The 19370-nt window shown below is 43.6% G+C and overlaps 1 protein-coding gene across 3 annotated transcripts in view; it reads left to right on the top strand.

Annotated features, from left to right (window-relative positions):
• The window catches only part of LOC124174849 (cyclic nucleotide-gated cation channel subunit A), a 66537-nt gene that overhangs the window by 45052 nt on the left and 2115 nt on the right, over positions 1-19370 (top strand). For all 3 annotated transcript variants that reach the window (XM_046554415.1, XM_046554414.1, XM_046554416.1), the window contains 9 exons: positions 2156-2318; positions 6483-6631; positions 7619-7735; positions 7834-8014; positions 10720-10967; positions 11755-11910; positions 12247-12457; positions 12696-12884; positions 18761-18872. In XM_046554415.1, coding sequence (XP_046410371.1) covers positions 2156-2318; positions 6483-6631; positions 7619-7735; positions 7834-8014; positions 10720-10967; positions 11755-11910; positions 12247-12457; positions 12696-12884; positions 18761-18872 — 1526 coding nt within the window. The remainder of the gene's footprint in view (positions 1-2155; positions 2319-6482; positions 6632-7618; positions 7736-7833; positions 8015-10719; positions 10968-11754; positions 11911-12246; positions 12458-12695; positions 12885-18760; positions 18873-19370) is intronic.

Below are 19370 nucleotides of genomic sequence, written 5' to 3'. Positions count from 1 at the left end.
CTTATTTAGGTATTCTTTTCAATATTGTCGTATCAGATAAGATTGCACGAATCGATTTGCCTTCATTTTCCTACAGAAAAATTCACGCTCTCCAATTAGAGAAGAATCGAGATTCTTGACTATTGATTCATCCGCCGAAGCTTTCTTTACAAGATTTGAACCGTTGCCAATCAATCAGAACGCCAAGTGTCTCAATTAACTTCTGGTAAAAATAACGCACGGAGCTTACATTGGCGCGCATCGTATCCAGTTTCAATTTGACGATTCGTCAAAGTTTTATACTTGTGATTAATTCAACGAAAATTGATATACATCTTCTCCCGTAGAGGCTCCTAAGAACTCATACATACAATAATCTTTTGCCATTATACGGTGAGGTGTTTTTGGTACATTTAGTGAAGCAAGAAAGACCGTAGTTGAAATACCTGAATTTTGGTTTAACGTTTGAATTTGATTTATTTACGAGGCAAGATAACGCGATCCAGTCTCCTCTTTAGATCTGAAGGGGTGCAAAGTCTATTCCTAACTTCGCGTAAATTTACTTTGAATATCGTAAGTAGATCTTATTAAGGGTGAGAGTAATTTCAGTGGTGTGAAGTATAGTCCATACCTGTAAGATATAGATACTGCAGTTAACTCGATGTAATTTGGATCGAATAAATTTTTCACCTTTTCAAACTTTTCGCATTTCTGAAATTGTAAATCTCGAGATGAGTGAGAATTACACTAAGTTCCCGGAAAACAATCCTATCTAGATTACAAAAAACGTATTTTTTTTTTCCTCGCGGAAAACAACCGCGTGGATAATTTGAGCGAGCATTTCACTCGAGGTTTCACAAGGATCCAGAAACCGACGATGAATGATGACCGATGACAGATGGCTCGAGTCGAGCTACCCGGTGGTACTCTCGGAGTTTTTGCAACACTTTGTTGAACGGTTCCGGCATTCAGCTTGCACCTTTATAAATTGAAGCCCGAGCTCGAAAGCGTGGCTGGTGTACTTGGATCCGTTGATATTGAGCTCTCTCGATCTCCCAGCGGTAAACAAACTTCAATATCATCTTATTGCTGCTTTGGGCTAAAAATCGGTTTGACGGCTCTCGGGTCGGAACGTGGACGTGGCACCAAATCCGTCCCATAAGTCAGGAAGAACCCCTCTGGGCATTGCTAAAGGATTTTCGATTTTCGCCCCTCGTAGAAGCTTCTTTTGTAGGTTACTGAGATTATCGATTATGTGGCTGACTGCGGGAGCTGTGTGGGAGCGAAATTCTCGAAAGTTGTCAAGTTACGAGGGACGGGATTTTCGCGAATAGGACCAGCACCGCTTTGCGAGGAATAACGAGAGGATATCGCAAGGAAATTCTACGATCAACTGCCTATTCGTTAATTTTTGCTTCTCGTCAGCTGTACGCACGCACTTGACGGGTGCCTAATTCCTCTGCCCCCGCAAAGTGATTGATTACAGCTGGTCGGGTAAATGAGTAAACAAATAGCCATGGTCGGAGGGAAAAGGTTTTCAGATAAATATTAACACCGGCTTTCCCTATTCACGTCAATTTTGCACCAACCCCAGAATAGGTACATTGAAAATCAACCGCGAACCGGAGCTTCGCTGCTCCTGTAGCGGCGTACAGCTGCTGGATTCGATTCTCGATCAATACACAGGCATGAGTTTGATCGACGGTAAGGAACAATGAAAAATAAAAAATTCGGAACATCAGTCTCGATAAAAAATTGGAACGCGGTGTTGGTATTTTTTCATCTGTGTAATATTTGAATCGTGTGAACTGTGTAAGGGATGAATGCAACAGCTGTTGGATATTCGAGAGAAAAAAAAGGTTCATTTGGCACATTCGTTCCGTTAAACCCTAAAACTCGAGGAGAAATAAAAACTTATTTATATGCGTTCACGCTGATGAGATAATTTTTGATCACTGAAAGTTGTGACTCATCATCGGCATAATGCGAAAACATTTATTTGATATGAAAATGTATGATCGGGAATATGTTCGATTCTATGGCTTTTCGTGACAATTTTCAGTGACAAATTACCCTCGGAGAATTCACTGCCCTCTTGTACAATTGTACAATCCTCCGAGGAGAAGCCCAAGCCTCTCTCACAGAATGATGGAACAATATCGATTGGTTATTACAGTGGCTGCTGGTCGTTTCGCTTGCGGTACTTTACAATCTGGTGTTCGTCGTTGGTCGCGCTGTTTTCTGGGAGTTGAACAACGCCGTCCCCGGAGTTTGGTACCTCCTAGACTACGTCTGCGATGCCATTTACCTTCTGGATATTATCGTTCACGCTCACGAAGGTAATTATCTAATTAATGTCACTGCGATTCTAAGCCCTGGCCTCGAGGCTCGTTAATTTCTGCCTTACAGTTGACTGCGTGTTTAGCTCGACTTAAAATATATACGTATATGTATATCATATCGACGTGTACGTATAAATTTTCCACCACTCTATACACCCATGCTTTTGCCTTGTTATATGATCGCACGGATTTGTCATGCCCCTATTTTCATTACACGAGTGTCCTGTTCAGATAAAATTTAAGGACTGCGGTGGCGGCGTGGGTCGCCATTTACAATAATATCGTTCAATTAAAATTCAAGGGCTCCGCGGAGAGTATTGAAAATTAACAATCAGTGCAGAAGCTCGATACCCCGCACAATCGGCACGAAATATGGTCTCGATTCCTGAGGATAAATCGATGCCATTCATCTCCCATTGCCATGTCCTTTCTCGCGAATCTACGTACTTTAATTATTTTCCTCTCCCTCACTGTCTCCGTCGGTACACAATACATGTGTACCATATACTTTACTTTTTACATTCACTTGTCTTTGGTTCGTTCAGGACTCGTCGAAAATACTCGCCTTATAACCATGAGAAAGAATTGAATAGCAATAAAAATGTAGTTTGAAAAATTACATTAATAATTCTTCGTCATCGTCTAAATTGAATTTGATTTTACATTTACTGTTCGATTTGTTCTTAGATATGAACGGGTTGAGATGTAATGTAGTCATTAACTCGAGCGTCAGGTTCGGGACGCGAAAATTTTCAGGTGAAAAGAAGAAGAAGAGAAAGAAAATTGGAAAATTTTATTTGCCTTTTATTTGGTATAAGGAAAATTTTTGCATGGAAGGACCCCCTCACTCGCTTAATAACCTCGTTTGTTTTCAAACCCAAATTTTACTACCCAAACCGAATTCACAGGCACGGAAGTGTTCACGGCTCTTTCACGAATCGCTTGTAAATTTCTTCTGCGTAAGAAGAAAAATCTATCAACTGGAACCTATCGTTATATCCGTAGTCGTCGGAGTCCTCCTGCGATAGAAGAAGATTTTGTAGGTATGAATTGCAGAATCAAGAAGACGCGACGTCACGTGACGGTGAAAGTGAAGTGGCTGAAATTGCGGGGCTTGTAGCAATTGTCCTTCTGCGGCGTGAAAATAAATTACCGGGAAAATTGGGTAACTCGGAGGTAATTTAGAGATGAACTAAACGAGCGCCGGGTAGGTCTGTGCGAAGAAGAAAGGGCGGTTAAAAAGTTGTAAGAAAAAATACGTCTGTCTTTGAAAAACTGGTGAAAATTTTCGCTCCAAATTTGTCTGTTATAAAATCATTCTTGCGCGTTGAATCTGATATTTTGTAAATCGGAACAAGGTATTTCGTACGTCAAAATTCGCAAAGAAAAAAGAAAACGGGCTTAAACTTTTACAGAGTATTTTAAACAAGTTAGATGAAAAAATAACGTGTTATATTGAAGCGAGAGCGAATAAAAATATATTCGAATAACTTCGAAAATTCTCGGCATGGTTGTTCAGTAGTAAATTACAGCAGCCAAAACGAGGCGTTTTTCCATAAAGCCAAAGCAAGCATTTGCTCAAAAAGTCGAAAGTTTCGGTTCACCAACGGAGGTCGCAGTGGTTGAGACGGAAATTGCGTTTCAGAAATTTTTTTGTCACATACCAGAGGCCGGAAGATACTTTTTTTTTCCACGTACGAATGCGGGTATCTCGAATTCTTGGAAAAAGAGATTCCATTTCTCTTAATTCTTATATATTCTGAAATTCGTGAAGAGAGAAAAACCCCGTTTTATATTATACATTCGGGGAAAGGAGATATGCCCGAAGTTTCAGTGGTCGATTTGAAGGTGTTATTTTTTGCCGATTAAAACACAACTTCCGCGAACCCGCCTCGAAGTAAGCCTAAACACTCTCGATTCTCAACGAGTTCAACCTAACTTTCAAGGAGACTCAAGGTCTGCGCTGTCCTTCTCCATCCCATTTTCGCGGAAGTCCGGGTCAGCCACGTGGATTAGGTTGAGCCAATGGGACCAAGAACGATCTACACTAGAAAGCAAAAGGGCTGCCGGTCCCGAGAGTTTCGGTAAATCCGTACCGTTACAACAGTTACAGCACAGGAAAAGTTATCAAACATCTGAGAAAATCAGGCTCTGTTTAAAATATATAGTCTTGCGTATTGCGATCGAGAGTATCTTCGGAAAAAATGCAATGGTCCCTGATGCCGCGACGAAATGGGACTTGCGTATAATCGCAATTGATCGCGTGTTCGAGTAGGAGCGAGACACCGAGGTCAGTCTGGACGGACGACAAAACGTTGCATGCAAGAACAATTACCGACCAATTTTCCCCCGGGTGTCATGAAAGGCTCTGCGTTTACCCTAATTGTATTGTTCCTTAATTACTTCGACGATCGCTAATGCGCAGAGTATACTGTACAACGTTTTCTCCTGTGTAGTGATCAATAAGTAACAAAGTGGAGTACATGCAGACGTGAAGTAGCGAGCTGGCGGAATTACGTCTTGAGCTCAAGGGAGTTGGTAGGTAATTTGACTTGAACACACACACGCACGCACACACTTACACGCGCTGAGACTCTCCGAAGATCGATCAACGCTATCAATTTTCTCGACGCGTTCTTAACGCGGTTTACCGTATATTCGCCATGACAATCGACCAAGTTACAGCGACTGCCCTTCGCAACAGCAACAGCAACGGCGGTCTGCAAATGTCGCGAATTCAAACAGCGTTTAATCCGTCAATCTAATAGATTCTCCTCCACCTCGACGTCGTCCCAGGGCGAGGCTCTGAGGGCGCGATGAAAGGGGCGACCGGTGGTGTAATTGCTATTCTCACTATCGTCTTGGCTAATTGCTTTTGAGCAAACAATTATTCATAATAGATAATGAAACGCAGCCGAGTCCCGGAGCCGGGTTGTTCCGTTTTTTTCCACCAATGACAGACGTTTCTATCCCCGTTATTACTGTATTTTCCTTTATTGGATCTTTGACCCGACCCGACGTCCCGGAGGGTTCGTGTTCACCGGGCAACACGTGTGTCCTTAAACTAACGAAATATTGCACGGGATGACGGAGACGGACAAGAAAAGGTTAGACAGGCGGCTGGCGCCCGGTTTTAAGGTAGCCGGGAACTCATTTTTCCTCCCCCTCATTCGTAGCTGGAAATTCTCCAGGAAATATGCATGTAACATGGGCGGAAGAGAACAGTTGGGGTCTTCGACGCGTCCCTCGGGAACTGCGAAACTTAAATCGGCTCGATTCTCGGCAGAGTGGCTTCGCTTTCGGAGACGAAGGGTAAAAAAGATGGAATGAAATGAAATTCTATTTTGAATGCTGCTCCTGGGATTGCTCGGTGAGCCGATCGATTTGTCTGATTTGGAATATTTTTCATTCGAAACGCTTTTTTTCCACTTTCTTTTTTTTTTTAAGCTCTTTCCGTCACTCGTCGGGGTGTAGCAAATGTTCGGTATTCGCATTATTTGCACAACGACGAATGGCCGACGAAATCGTCTGCAGTTATTGGGTCAAAGTTCTTGCAGAACCAATATCCGAAATTGTATTTCGAAGAAGCCCGACTTTTCACACACATACATATAAATTATAACACACACCAAAGGCACTTACAGGAAAGAGATTAATGTCAAAGGCGAAAAGAAACTTGGACAAGCGTCGAAAGCTCGGCTTTTTGTCATAATCACAATTTCAAAATTTCTGCACAATTTTGTAACCTTAAACAGTCAATCAACCAGTTAAGCAACCCTCGCGCATACCGGATATCATTTCCGCAGGTTGGGTTACCTGCAACTGATAGAATTCCAGAGACGCTGAACGAGGTGGAAACCTGTTAGCTCCGAATCCATACCGCCTCTTGGCTGGATTACAGTTGGTATCTCGTTTGTTTGCGGAACTCCAATCCATCAATATGTATGACAGCTGGATGACCACTCGAGGCATCAAGGAGAGTGACCGCGAGTACGGCTTAAGCCTGCACGTAAGGGTCTTAATTGGGGTTCAGAACCGTGCGAGATGGATACGTGCAGCGATCCATATCCAACTGAGGAAAGGAATCTCGAGAGGCTTTACGACTGGGGGCAGAAGCGGGAGACTTGCGAGCTCTGGTGTGATAATTTTTATTTCTTTCAGGGTACCTGGAGCAGGGATTGATGGTAAGGGATGCGAAACGGCTCAGACAGCATTACTTCAAGACTGCTAGATGGCGGCTGGATTTCCTCGCTATTTTTCCCACGGATCTCGCCTACTTTTGGTGGAGTCCAAGCTCCTGCCAAGTGCAGGTAACCATTTGCCAGAGTATATCCTTTTCTGCCCTCTCGTGTTATCGGCATTGGAAACTCCTCGTAACGTCCTTAATGCCGATGGTCCCGGGACATTGACTAAGCTGCAAAGAGAAAATCGGGGAATTCTACGAACGCTGGGTAGCCATCGATATATTATTTCAAAGGAGCATTATTATATTTCGGGTCGCGAAACCCTCGAGGCAATAACACTGCCGCAGTCACCCGATAACGTGGAGGGTGGATCTCTGCTTCTGACACGACTCTGGCACAAAAAGCTTGATTTTATCGAGACATCTGGCAGTTGTCTCGATTCGACCGACTACGCGGCCAGGTGCCTTGAGATCAGAATCGTGGGATATGCTGCTGCGATAGAAAATCGTACAAGAAGATCGATAAAAGGGTTAGGCACCGGGTGGATGGGCACACTTACGTCGATGGTTGTAGGTCATGTTGCTCGAAAATCAATTGTCACTGGGTCGAGTAACATTGGCTCCTAAACTTAATTAAATCACGACGCTGCATCGTCTTGTTCACCCGGAGCTGAGTCAAATACCGGCTCTGATAAATGCAGAGTTTTCCGATAAGTGGATGAACAGCAGCAAACCGTTTATATCACGGCGAGCCACGAATATCCTTCAGACGTCAAGACAAGCTTTTTGTCCGGGAATCTAATTTGTCGTTGTTAAAGTACCATTTCTCCCTTCTCTCGCTTCTATCGTTCAGCTTCGCAGGGAACGCACCCATAAATCAAGGGTCGCACTTTTTACAGAACTGTGCAGCCTGAGATTGTTACCGCGAAAGAAGAAGGAAATTGGGGAGAAAAGGCGTTGCCGTGTTGAAATACCGCGATGGAAAGTTGACGCGTTCAAGTAGATTTGTTTGAAAAGTTACTCGGGGAATCGAGACCGAAATCGGGGCAAGTTCATCCGCTGAACGCGTGTTCAAATCTCCATCGAGTCAAGGCATCGTATCAATGTGTTTCAGGTACCGTGTCCCGTGATTGTAAGGACCAATCGATTACTGAAGTTGTCCCGAATGTGGCAATACTTCGAAAAGACTGAAACCCGAACCGGATACCCGAATGCCTTTAGGATATGCAAGGTAGGTGCGGCCACGCGGACAAATCGAGGACGGAGAGGAGCCGAGGATGAAGAATCGATGTCGGAGGGTGTGAACGGGTTCTGGTTCCCTTGTTACAGGTGGTTCTCGCCATCCTAGTCCTCATCCACTGGAATGCATGTCTGTACTTTGCGATCAGCTACGTGGTGGGATTTGGCTCCGACAATTGGGTTTACAACCTGAATGGAGCCAGGAACGCCTCTCTCGCCCGACAATATATCTACAGCTTCTACTGGAGCACACTTACCCTGACAACAATTGGTGAGTACTCGAGAGTCTGGCTGTATTCCAACGACTATTTCTTACGGTATCTGCAGAAGCCGCGCGTAGAATCTTTATCTAGCCTTTAACCCCCGTTTAAGTGCCTTACAATCCTTACCAATGCTCCGAGCGACTCTTGTGCGTGTACGTAACTTTGAAACTCGGGATACCTAACGCACTCGTCTAATTCTAACCGTAGGTTATCTGCTAGGTAATTTCTGGTTACAGAATGGGGGGAAGAAATTGTTTATCCTTAGTTGAAGAGGGGAAAATAATAACGAACGTCAGCAGCGAGAGCAAGCAAAGGAGAATATTCGCTTTCGTTGATACAGCGCTGCGTGCGTACTTCGTTCAGTCCCACTTTTTTTTTTGCATGAATAAAACCGGGGACAGAGTGTTTGATCGAACCGATGCGGCAACAGGAGCACAGCAGCGGTGAATCGCGACGAGCTTGATTGAAAATAGAATATAATCTCAGGTTTCAAAATTCTTGGAATTGGATCAAGAGGAAATGAATAAAATTCTGACCCGTGGACGCGCAAGGTTTGATAAAAAATCCGTGCTATTGGTATTACGTGCGGTGAAAAATTTCTATGAGATTGATCGAGACAAACGAACCATGTGCACGTTGTTAGGTGCAAGAACGACATTCGGAACCATGGTAAATTGGTTTTAAAGTCGAGTAGCTCAGGAATAACGGTCGTTGAAAGAGTTTTCAACTATAATATGGTACGAAAATCAGAGCAAAGGAAGGAAGAGGACTACATTCTCTTTAAAATTAGGAGTCTGTAGGTACCTGCGGCCCTACCTCGTATACGAAAATTATAGAAGTTTGAAGTGCCCACGCCAAGTTGGAATACCCGAATGGTGGGGGATAAATCGCTAAGGAGAGATTCGTCAGGCTCAGCGCGTGTGAAATGGTAATTTTTATAACGACCCCTTTTCGACCGGTCTACGATTCTTTGGAGAATCACGGAAATCCCGACGGTGGACAACCTTGAATTAATTAGCGAGGGTTGTTCGTTCATTCGGGATGGAGAACACCAACTAAATGTGCCCGTAAAGAAAATTGCCGCCGACCCTTCGAACCGAAACAATACAACGGTACCTTATTGCGTTTGACACCCAGCTGTTGCCATGCGGAATGCGGATTCGTCGACCCAGGCAGCTACATGCATACATACGTAGGTACAACCATAGGCGAGCATTCGGCATACGAATCCATCCACGTGCGTAAATATACACACACCTAGTACACACAAGAGTTTCCCGACGGATGGAATGGTGGATACATAGGTACAATATCCGATAGGTACGTGTGCACGGCGAGTATTATACGAGCCGCCAAATCGAATTGTCTTGTGATAGCAAAATCTCCAAAGTTTGAGATTACACGATTTACTCTGTGTAATAATTCTAACTCGGAGACTGCAGTAGCTATAACGAAAACCAATTAAACTTCGTCTGCCTTTCTCTGTCCCCCTCCCCTCTCTCTCTCTCTCTCTCTCTCTCCCTCCCTCTCTTGGAAAAAAATTCTTCGTAGCAGAATGCGTATTAGGGTATCTTTTTACGAAACACAAAACAAAGCCCCAATGTTACTCCAGACCGTCGCGTCGGTCTGGAGTCTGAAACATAACACGACACGGCTTTCGCGAATAGTTTTTCTCGTCACTGGTAACAGCAGGTATGTGTGGAATTCTAAAAAAGAGAAAAACAAAAAAAAAAAACGGAAAATCAGTGTCATCTTGTGTAACATTGAATTTCATACGCTTGCAAAAGAAAGTCAACGATATAAGCAAAAATTCGGTCCCCGTTCTAGTTGACTTATAACCAGTGTAATTATTTTCCTCTCGAAACTGGTAACTTCCTCTTTTCTTATACGTGTTATAATTGTGGCCGATGTGATCGCACGTCTCTTTATCGAGAAACCGTAACGAGTATCGTAAAGACTTGGACTATAATTGATATTGCTGACTTTCACCGTCATACTTCAATCAGCTATCTTGTTTGAGAAAATGATCACGACGTGACTCGACCTTTATTCTTTTCATCTCCGAAGGGTGACTCGGGCTGGTTTTCTCAGCTGCCACCTTTCACCGTGGACTATTTACCGAAGAGAGAAATATCGGACGGGATCAATTTGCCGGAACCTTCAATCTTCAGCAGCGTTCAGTATTTTTTCTTCTTCGTCTTCCGCTTTTCTTTTTTTAGTCCGATATGTTTTATAGCGGTTTCGTATATCCACTTCGGGGGCAGAGGAACGTTTTGGGTAGACGGTTGTAATATGTATCGAAGTGCTTACATCTTCTCCCGTATCTGCGGAACACACGGTAAACTTCCTTCAACGTGAATATATATAACACAGACACGAGGGGTAATGGAAAAAGGGTCGGCAAACGCAACGCGACTTTTTATGGCGTGCGTTGGTTTTATACTCATTCCGTAGAATCTCCATCATGAATAAACGACTATAACCGTGCGAACGTAAACGAAAATGATCGGTTATCATTCATTTCTTTTCAACTCCCCACATGACCGGAAACATTAATAACCCCCGAATGTCTACGCCGATATAACGCTTTAAGAAACTGGTTGAAATTTGTTTTCTTCTTCTTCTTCTTTTTTTTTCTACTCGAAAATTTCACCAAGTCCGTACGTCGTTGGTGATGCAAAGTTGATTTTCACCGAAATTTCTACCGCCGCAGGTGAAACACCGCAGCCGGAAAATGACGCCGAGTACCTTTTCGTCGTTGCCGACTTTCTAGCTGGAGTTTTGATATTCGCAACGATCGTTGGAAACATCGGTAGCATGATAAGCAACATGAACGTCGCTAGAGTTGAATTTCAGAACCGCATGGACGGCGTGAAGCAGTACATGCAATTTCGGAAGGTTTCCACGGAGCTGGAGGCCAGGGTGATAAGGTGGTTCGCTTACACCTGGGCGAACAAACAGGTGAGCAATTTATTATACCTTCGGGGTGAATCACCGACGACAATCGAGCACACCTCGACAATATTGCACATTGGTCATTGTCGCGAAAGTGTTAAGTAAGCTGATACACGCGGACGAGAGTCGCTGAGTAAATGTCAAACGGGGCCGTGTCGAAGTGCTTTTAAAGTAGCGAAAGTCGAGGGAGGCTTTTCGCTACAATTCACATTTTGCGCCTCTCGACCACGCCGCGAGGCGGAAGGCGACTATGAGGACGAACGTAGCTAGGTACCGGGGGAAATTCGTCGCCATAAGTTTTTCAGCAGTTTTCATAAAACGCTCGACATCCGAACATCGCCTACTCTTTGGTATCCTTGCCCCCTTTTTGTAAGACTAGGTCGAGCGGAGTCCGGTGGGTATTTCACGAAGCAGACAAGTGGGCAGCGGATTCATCTTCGAACGTGTCTTGTACGCGATACTCTGTAAACCGTAAAACGTTTTCAAACTCCGAGTAGCTTTGTTCGATGGATGTTTTTTTTTTTTTTTCTTCTTCTTTCGCGAACAGTAAGAGTTTTTTCAAAGACTTCTTATCCGCTCCCTTCGTAAGACGGAACGTTGAATCGTCGATGGAGGAAAAGATGAGCGACTTAAGCGTTCGCGATCGTGATCCATTTTCGTATCGAATATTACAGAGCGTATTCACGGATTTTTCAAGCCAATCTTTTTCTCCGGCTCAGGCTTGAGTCTGTTCATCTTCGTTCTGCAATAAGACATAAACCTAAATTTCTTCATCCTGTTTCGGTGCCTGCAGGCGCTGGACGAGGAACGAGTACTCGGAGCTCTTCCCGATAAGCTCAAAGCGGAAATTGCAATTCACGTTCACCTGGACACCTTGAAGCAGGTTCGAATATTCCAAGACTGCGAGCCTGGATTGCTGGAAGAATTGGTGCTCAAGCTTCGCCTTCAGGTGATTTAAATAAACTCAGCAACCCCACATATTTCGGGTCCGTCGATCGCTGCAACCTTTATTTTTATATTTATTTCAATTACAAGTTCCTTCGCTTATCAGCTCCCAAGTCGCGAAAAAGGATAATCCTCGGGGTGTCTCGACCAAAGAGATCGATGATTATTTTATTATTATTATCCCAATAAAAGCAACCCTTGGTAACACGTAGCTGTAAGCTTGTCTGAAAGTGCTATTGAAAAACGAATACCTTCGTTGTTCGTCGAAAGGGAACGCGGTTATTATTTCAGTATAATGTAACACACGTTTCTTGCGTTTCCATTGAAAATCCTTGAGCAGGTGTTCAGCCCTGGGGATTACATATGCCGTAAGGGAGACGTGGGCAAGGAGATGTACATAGTGAAGAGGGGGCGGCTGATAGTGGTGGCCGACGACGGTAAAACAGTGCTAGCGACTCTGGGGGCGGGAAGTGTCTTCGGTGAAGTGAGCGTCCTCGAGATAGCCGGTAATAGAACGGGGAACAGAAGAACGGCGAACGTGAGATCATTGGGTGAGTAAATCTCTCTGGCTGGTGCAGCGGCATAAAATGTACGTCACGTAACGGGGAATCTACTTTCTACCTCGGCGCACGCTGTTACTCAGCATCGGCATTAAATCCTCCCTGCAGAATGTACACGTGAACGTCTTCCGCCTCACATGTATTATACCTGCAGCATTAACGTCGTCCTCGAAAGCTTACCGATTACCCCCACATTTCTAACCATCTTGGACAAATTCTTTCCCTCCAGGCTACTCCGATCTGTTTTGCCTCGCAAAAAGGGACCTTTGGGAAGCCCTCGCTGATTACCCGGATGCCAGACACTCCCTCACGGAACGAGGGTGCCAACTTCTTCGAAAAGACGGTCTTCTTGACGAGGATGTTTTCCAGGGTGCCAAGCAAGCGAAGGACTCCATCGCCGACAAGATTGACCGGCTTGGTGAGTTAATGTCTAGTCTTCGGATATCTCGAGCGATCTTCGATCTAATTCAATTTTCCAAACCTCAACTGTCTGGGCATCGAACGTCATTAGGTAATAGAAATCTTTTAATCAATTTTCTTTGTCATTTTGGTGCTCTTTAGAACTTTGAGGGTCAATCGAGATCTTCGTTTCGATACTGCCTTCAGGCGTTGCAAACGCTTGTCGCCTCCGTTTATTGATTGCATGTCTGAATAGTATCGATTCCAAAAAAAACAGCAGTCTCATTGGATGTTTCAGCACATGTATCGGAAACTCGTCGTAACGTTTAGGCTGATGACAGCTCGTTGAAAAATTGTAGTTTAGATAAATGTTATGAAATACAAACGACGAATCTCGGTGAAAATGGGCACAAATCGATTGCATAAAAAACGACTAGCAGGTATCGCGTTTTTGCAAGTTACGAGGCAGTGGGTCGAATAAGTATAACGGTAATCTTGAAGGAAAGAAAAGTGGAAAAAGAAGTGTTTGAAAAAAAGTGACGGAAATAACGGGCTAACCGTAAAAAGTCGATATCTTGACATTCGGAGGGGAATTTGGAAGCGAGGGGTTTTACGAGGAGGTTTACTATAGCAACGAGATTCGTAAAGTGGGTTTCAATACCCGAGATACGATGTAGCCCGGCTATCGTATAAAGTTATTGTAGTTTGGACGAAAACACCGGGATCAGTGGGAACGAAGCATCGCGAATCGCGCGTTTCCTGATGGATTGATTGCGTCTACGTATCGTGTATAATAAAAGAGACTGACGCGATCGATCATCGGTATGCCGTTTTCGCAAATAACAGCACCAATTAGTCGAAGCTCGCGAAGAAACCAGAGCCGTAGAAACGGATTGTCTGTCATCTTGGCCGCGCTTTTCGAACCCCTCGTTATAATACGGAATCACCAGAACGAATTTAGCTTGCAGACGGCAAGTTTTCCATTGGATGAAATCTGTGATTTCGCGGGGTATAGCCACAAATGTTTAAACGCGTATCGGGTATTCGTAAGAAAAATTTTTGATTATTCGAGGAAATTTTTTCTCCCTGTAATAGGTTCATTTCCTCCGAAGGGTGTAATCTATCTCCTCGGTTCAAGTCACAATTTTCAGCCATCCTTGAAACACGCGATCAAAGCCAAAGAAGGGAATCAATACGTGTGAACTTTAAAAAAGTTCGTGTTTTACAGGTTCGGCCAGTTTTCAAAGAATAATTCTTTATATCGTATAAACTGGGCAAATTTTAATGAACATTTTCAGTCCAATTTTCAAAATTTTCGATTCAAATTGTAATACCTTTATTCAAATTTTGTTTGTCATTAGAATGACAGCTATTTTGCGGAAGAGTAATTATAACACTGGGTAAAATGAAAATTAGACAAACGGTTGTCATTGAATTGCGGACCAAGAACTTGATTTCAGTACTGAAAAGTGATCGATTGATTTTACTAATATATTTGTCAATCTTACAATACAAAACGACAATTTACTCTTACCAACAGACGAAGACGTCGAAGCTCGAACGATATAATTTATGGAATTCGGACCGCACTGTCAATAAATGTGATTTGGGAAGCTGTCGTCGAGTTCGTACATGTAATACAAGAAACGATTTGCGACCCGCCTCTCACGCTACGAGCTGTGAAATCTGACGATGGTTTGCTAATCGGAAGAAATTATTTCGGGACAGAAACGTCCAGCATCAAAGTTCCCATGAAATATCCGCCGCGGTTCTAAATCAATTTAAACAGTGTTTTCGACCGGTTGAATCCTGAGACTCGACAGGTTCTCGCAATTTCGTGATGCACGCATAAGCTGCATTGCGGAGAGTTGAAAAGACCGATTAAATGCCACAAGTTCAAGTTCCCTCCGGATAGTGGGTGATAAAGGGTGGGTTGGAAAATCCCAATAAAATATCCCCTCGCCCCACCGAGTCGAGGGATGCGTCGATGAATGCTCATCGATGCTCTTATTGATGGATCAATAAAGGACCGCCGTCGCAACCAAGTGCCGAGGGTCAAATGTAAACAAGTAAAATTCCATCGTCACCCTGAACCAGCCGGCTTGCGATATTTATCCAAAAATTATTCGAAGAGCGCAAACAACCCCAACTATTGCCTAATTCACTCGTTTCGGCCACCGAATCGATACCCTGCAGGATACAATTAAAACCTGTAAGCATTAACCAAGGCTATTGTCCGATGGATCGGAGGAACGACCTGCTTGACGAAATCTGGTGCTTATTTTCTCGTGAGATTCGGGAAAGGATGATGTAATTAATATCACTTTAGTCCCCGTACGGTGGTCTGGAAGTGTTTCGAATTTGTAGGTAGTGTTGAACCCATGCAGGGCGTTGCGTTTGCCGATCGGAGTAATTAAATTTTCATCCATGCGATAATTCGAGCTACGCTGATATTAGATGCTATTAACAGCTGGTACTTACATAAAGCTCAGGTTACGCAAAGCGATGACGCGACGCCGATTTGGCTTCGATACTGCTGTTTGTTAATTCACGACCACGTTGTCGGTCGCCCGTAATTATTAATTGACAAACTGTGATTACTATCAGTCGGCAAGGTGGACGTGAGTGAACCCGAGGCGAATGGAAGCTCCGCTTTCGCAAAGGCGATCAAATGTTGGCTTTCGATTTTATGTCTTTTTCATCTTCGTTTCAATCATATCCCGAAAGACGAATGAACTAGAAAATTAATGTCAATTTAATTCTTGTGCGCAATTTTAGTCCGGTTACAAAAATTCGTAAAAGTTTCGCACTTCGATCTGAACTGCTAACGCATTTTGCGAGTTGCCACACGTAATATACGTTTCCAACAATTTTGCAAATTTTGGTGAATTGAAGCAGCCAAACGGTAATTCGACCAATTTGTAGGTCAAAGGGTGTACGAAATTATCGCGTCTGTGTAGTGCGCAAGAGTGCAATACGTGCCGATATTGTTGTGGAAGTCTGGATTACCCAACAATTAGCGTTAAGTATCTCACGGTGAAATTCAAATGAACTTATTCACTTATTCACGATTCACAATTGGTTAATTCCGAATGGTCTTTGAGTAGTGAAATTGTACGGTGAATTGGTTGTTGGATTACACGGCGTACAATCAGCTTCGTTTCCTCCAGCCAACAAGCAATTTCAACTTCGAACAATAAGCAAGGATATAGCGGAAGAACAATTTGCAAGCATCACTCGGGCGATTCGGTTCAGGACTGTTGTGTTCTTCTGCTTGCATAATGGAAGCGGTATTCCGTATAATCGAGCCCTTTGAGTATAATCAAAGGGATTAAGGAAGGACCTCGATTTCACCACTAAATGGTTACACCGTTCGAATTCACCTCTGTTATACCGATCGTGAGATGATCGTAATCAACACCATCAATTTCTTCGAAGCGCAACTTTGTCTTGGATTTAACTCCTTTGTCTCTCGCACAGCGTAGAAGGACAACCTGCTAGAGGAGCTTTCTTTCGAAAGTAGAAAATCTCCGGCTGAATAATAACGGACGAAATACAAGCTGCGAAAATTTGTTCACGGTACCGTTCATGCTCGCGAGATATAGAGGGAGAAATTTCAGGATCTGTGACAGGCTCACGCCGAAGGGACTCGCAAGGGTCCCCCGCAAAAACTCCTTCATTCCGAAGAAATAAATTTCCTGCTATCATGCAATAAATGGAAAATTTACCGGGAACTCACGACGCTACTCCATATCTCGCTTCGAGAAATGAGACCAAATACCGTGCAGATAGCGTAAAATGCAGCAAGTAGGTACCTACCGAGCCCATTTAAACGCGCACTTTATTCCGGCCAGTAGCACTCACGGTGATAAAATTTCAAAAATTTACTCTCTCGTCTCTTCCTTCACTTGCGGTGGGCTGCTACGAATTATCGGAAAACTCTCGCACAGCCTGCCACAGATATTCTTCGCATCACAGAATTGTCACCTTCCGTTTATAATCCAACGAATTTGTTTATAAATAACGTACTTTTCACTTATCTCGTTAGTCCTCCCCCGCTTTTACGCCCTTAAAAGCATACGCCGTTGACGGAGTATGTTTTTTTCTTTCCGTCTCTTTCTTTTCGCGAAAAGATGTAGATTGTATACGTCGTATATATATACAACAACAAAAAAAAACAAAAAAATACCAAGAAGGCGCCCTTGGGTCGTAATCTGAAACCGGGAATCCAGACTGCTTTCGTTCGAATGATTGATTCGTGGGGTAAGACACTCGTTTAAGGTTGATAGAGATTGATCTCTTGTCAAATGACGTGCCTCGCTGAACTAGCTAAGCGACGAGTAATCCAGCCCAGAAATCGCAATCAAAAACTCTAATCTTACGGCATGGGAATTTCATCGCGAAAATTTGTTACTCGCGCAACGAAAAGCTTTTCTCCTCTGTTGTAGTTTACGCTAATTCGATCAGATCGAATAATCAATTACACAACTGGCCCTTTACCTGCTCTTGCCGCAGTCTGAAGCTTTTGACAAGGCTTAGTGTATTTTGTGGGTATTTGCTATGGCCGGCTCAAACGGCTTCGATGTTTATGTAACATTCCTTCTCGACGATCGGCTCAGTCGACATCTTCCCTTCTGTCTATTCAGGGGAATTTGGTTATTTGATCGAATCCTATAGTCGCTCAGAGACGATTGTTTTTTTGTCTCCTCAGAGAGGCATGATCAGGCGAATGATGAAACGGGAGTATGTAGCAACGGATGTAATCGATGTACAGAGCTCGACTGTGTAAGCTGATACAACGCGGAACTTCCGGTAAATGGTTATTCGAAGCTCAGCTCTGTTCGGCCTGATTCATCGGTTTTTCTTCTTCCGCTTCTTTCGAGGATCTTCAGCCACGAAATTTATCCAGAGAATTTCCTCCGGGAGAACCTTTTATCGAACGCGTATAAGAGTATTGCCCCCAAAAATGATCGAGCATTTTTTCACAAAGGACACGCGCATTATTATGCGCGCATAGAAATATATCTTGGCCTAGTGATATTTTAAATGAAATTTAACACTCATTTTGTGCACAAGAATTATACAAATATTATGTAGGTATGTATCATCGCGGAGCAAGGCGTTAACAAATTGACGCTGATTCCGTCAAGATTTTCGATTCCGGGTTTCAGTATTCTTGGCGTCGTTTCCGTTGGACTGAAACCTAGAGTTTTTCAAACTGTGCCAATCGCGTGTATTTATTTTTCCGAAGGGCATATCGAGTCGATTACATGATCGACATCCATATACATCGACGCGACGTATGGTTAAACAGGAAGTTGAAGAATGAGAAGACCCCGTATGATTTATGGCATTCGCCGGTGAAGGGATACGCGATGTAGTGAAAAAAGAGGCGATATCGTGCAGCCGAAAGATAGTTTGAGGAACTATCGGAGAGTCGGCGAGGAGAACTTCCTCGTTTTTCGAAGCGTCAGGATCGTTTGACGTCAAGTAGAAAAGTTCCCGGTGCAGAATACCTTCATCAAAATATCGCTACATCATCCCGACGATTCGGGACAAAAGCCTCGGTGCTCCCGTTTTTCTAGACCTACGTGATGCAACTCGGGGAGCGGAAAATCCTAAATCACCACCAGAGCGTTATATCGCTCGGCTGTGATGACGGTAATTTCGAATATATTATAACGGTCTCTGGTAGTTCGGGCTCGACCTCGGCCTAAACGGATTACGTCTTTTTAACAGTGCAGCGGCCGGCGAAAGCCTCCAGACAAAATAAAAAATTTCACACTACAGCCGCGAGTTTTACCATCAAATTTTTCGCACGATCACGTCTGCAGGCGATATAAATATTCAACCAACACCGCGCCAAACCTTTGATAATTAACATCTGTGCTTCAGAAAACACCGTCGACAACCTTCAGACCCGACTCGCCCGACTTCTCGCCGAGTATTCGAGCAGCCACGCAAAGATGAAGCAGCGTCTCGCCCGAGTCGAACGTAGGGAATCATCGTAAGTTATCAACCGTATGCCTATAAACTCTTCAACGACTAGATATTGTCTCGCCTGCGTCCACGTTTCGCCCTTATACTCTGTGAATACGTATTTCTGATGTCGCCCGACCATTTCAGGAGATTTAAGGGTGTCAGCTCACCCTTGAACACTCCGCACAATTTAACGACGTGAATTATTACGACGGATTCACTGATGATTCAGTTTACACGTACATTATATGTACATATATCTATTATAAATTCGTTAACGCCCTCAAGCGTGGTTACCGTTTTGCAAACCATTTTCTGCAGAGCTTCATTCAAACGGACGTACGGAAGTTAATTTTTAACGTAATTGAAAATTTGTTTGCTTTTTTTTTTTCTTTTTTTTCTTTCCACTTCGAAACGAAAACTTTTAACTCTCGAATGGATTCTGTTTTAATCATTTCTACCGGTCTTACCTCTGGGAAACACCCTTAAGTTGAAAAGTTTTTGAAATTTAAATCGTAATGCTGGA

This window comes from Neodiprion fabricii, chromosome 2, assembly GCF_021155785.1.
Source record: "Neodiprion fabricii isolate iyNeoFabr1 chromosome 2, iyNeoFabr1.1, whole genome shotgun sequence".
NCBI lineage: Eukaryota > Metazoa > Arthropoda > Insecta > Hymenoptera > Diprionidae > Neodiprion > Neodiprion fabricii.
Note: the sequence above shows the minus strand (reverse complement) of the source record. Positions and strands in the feature narration are given on the sequence as shown.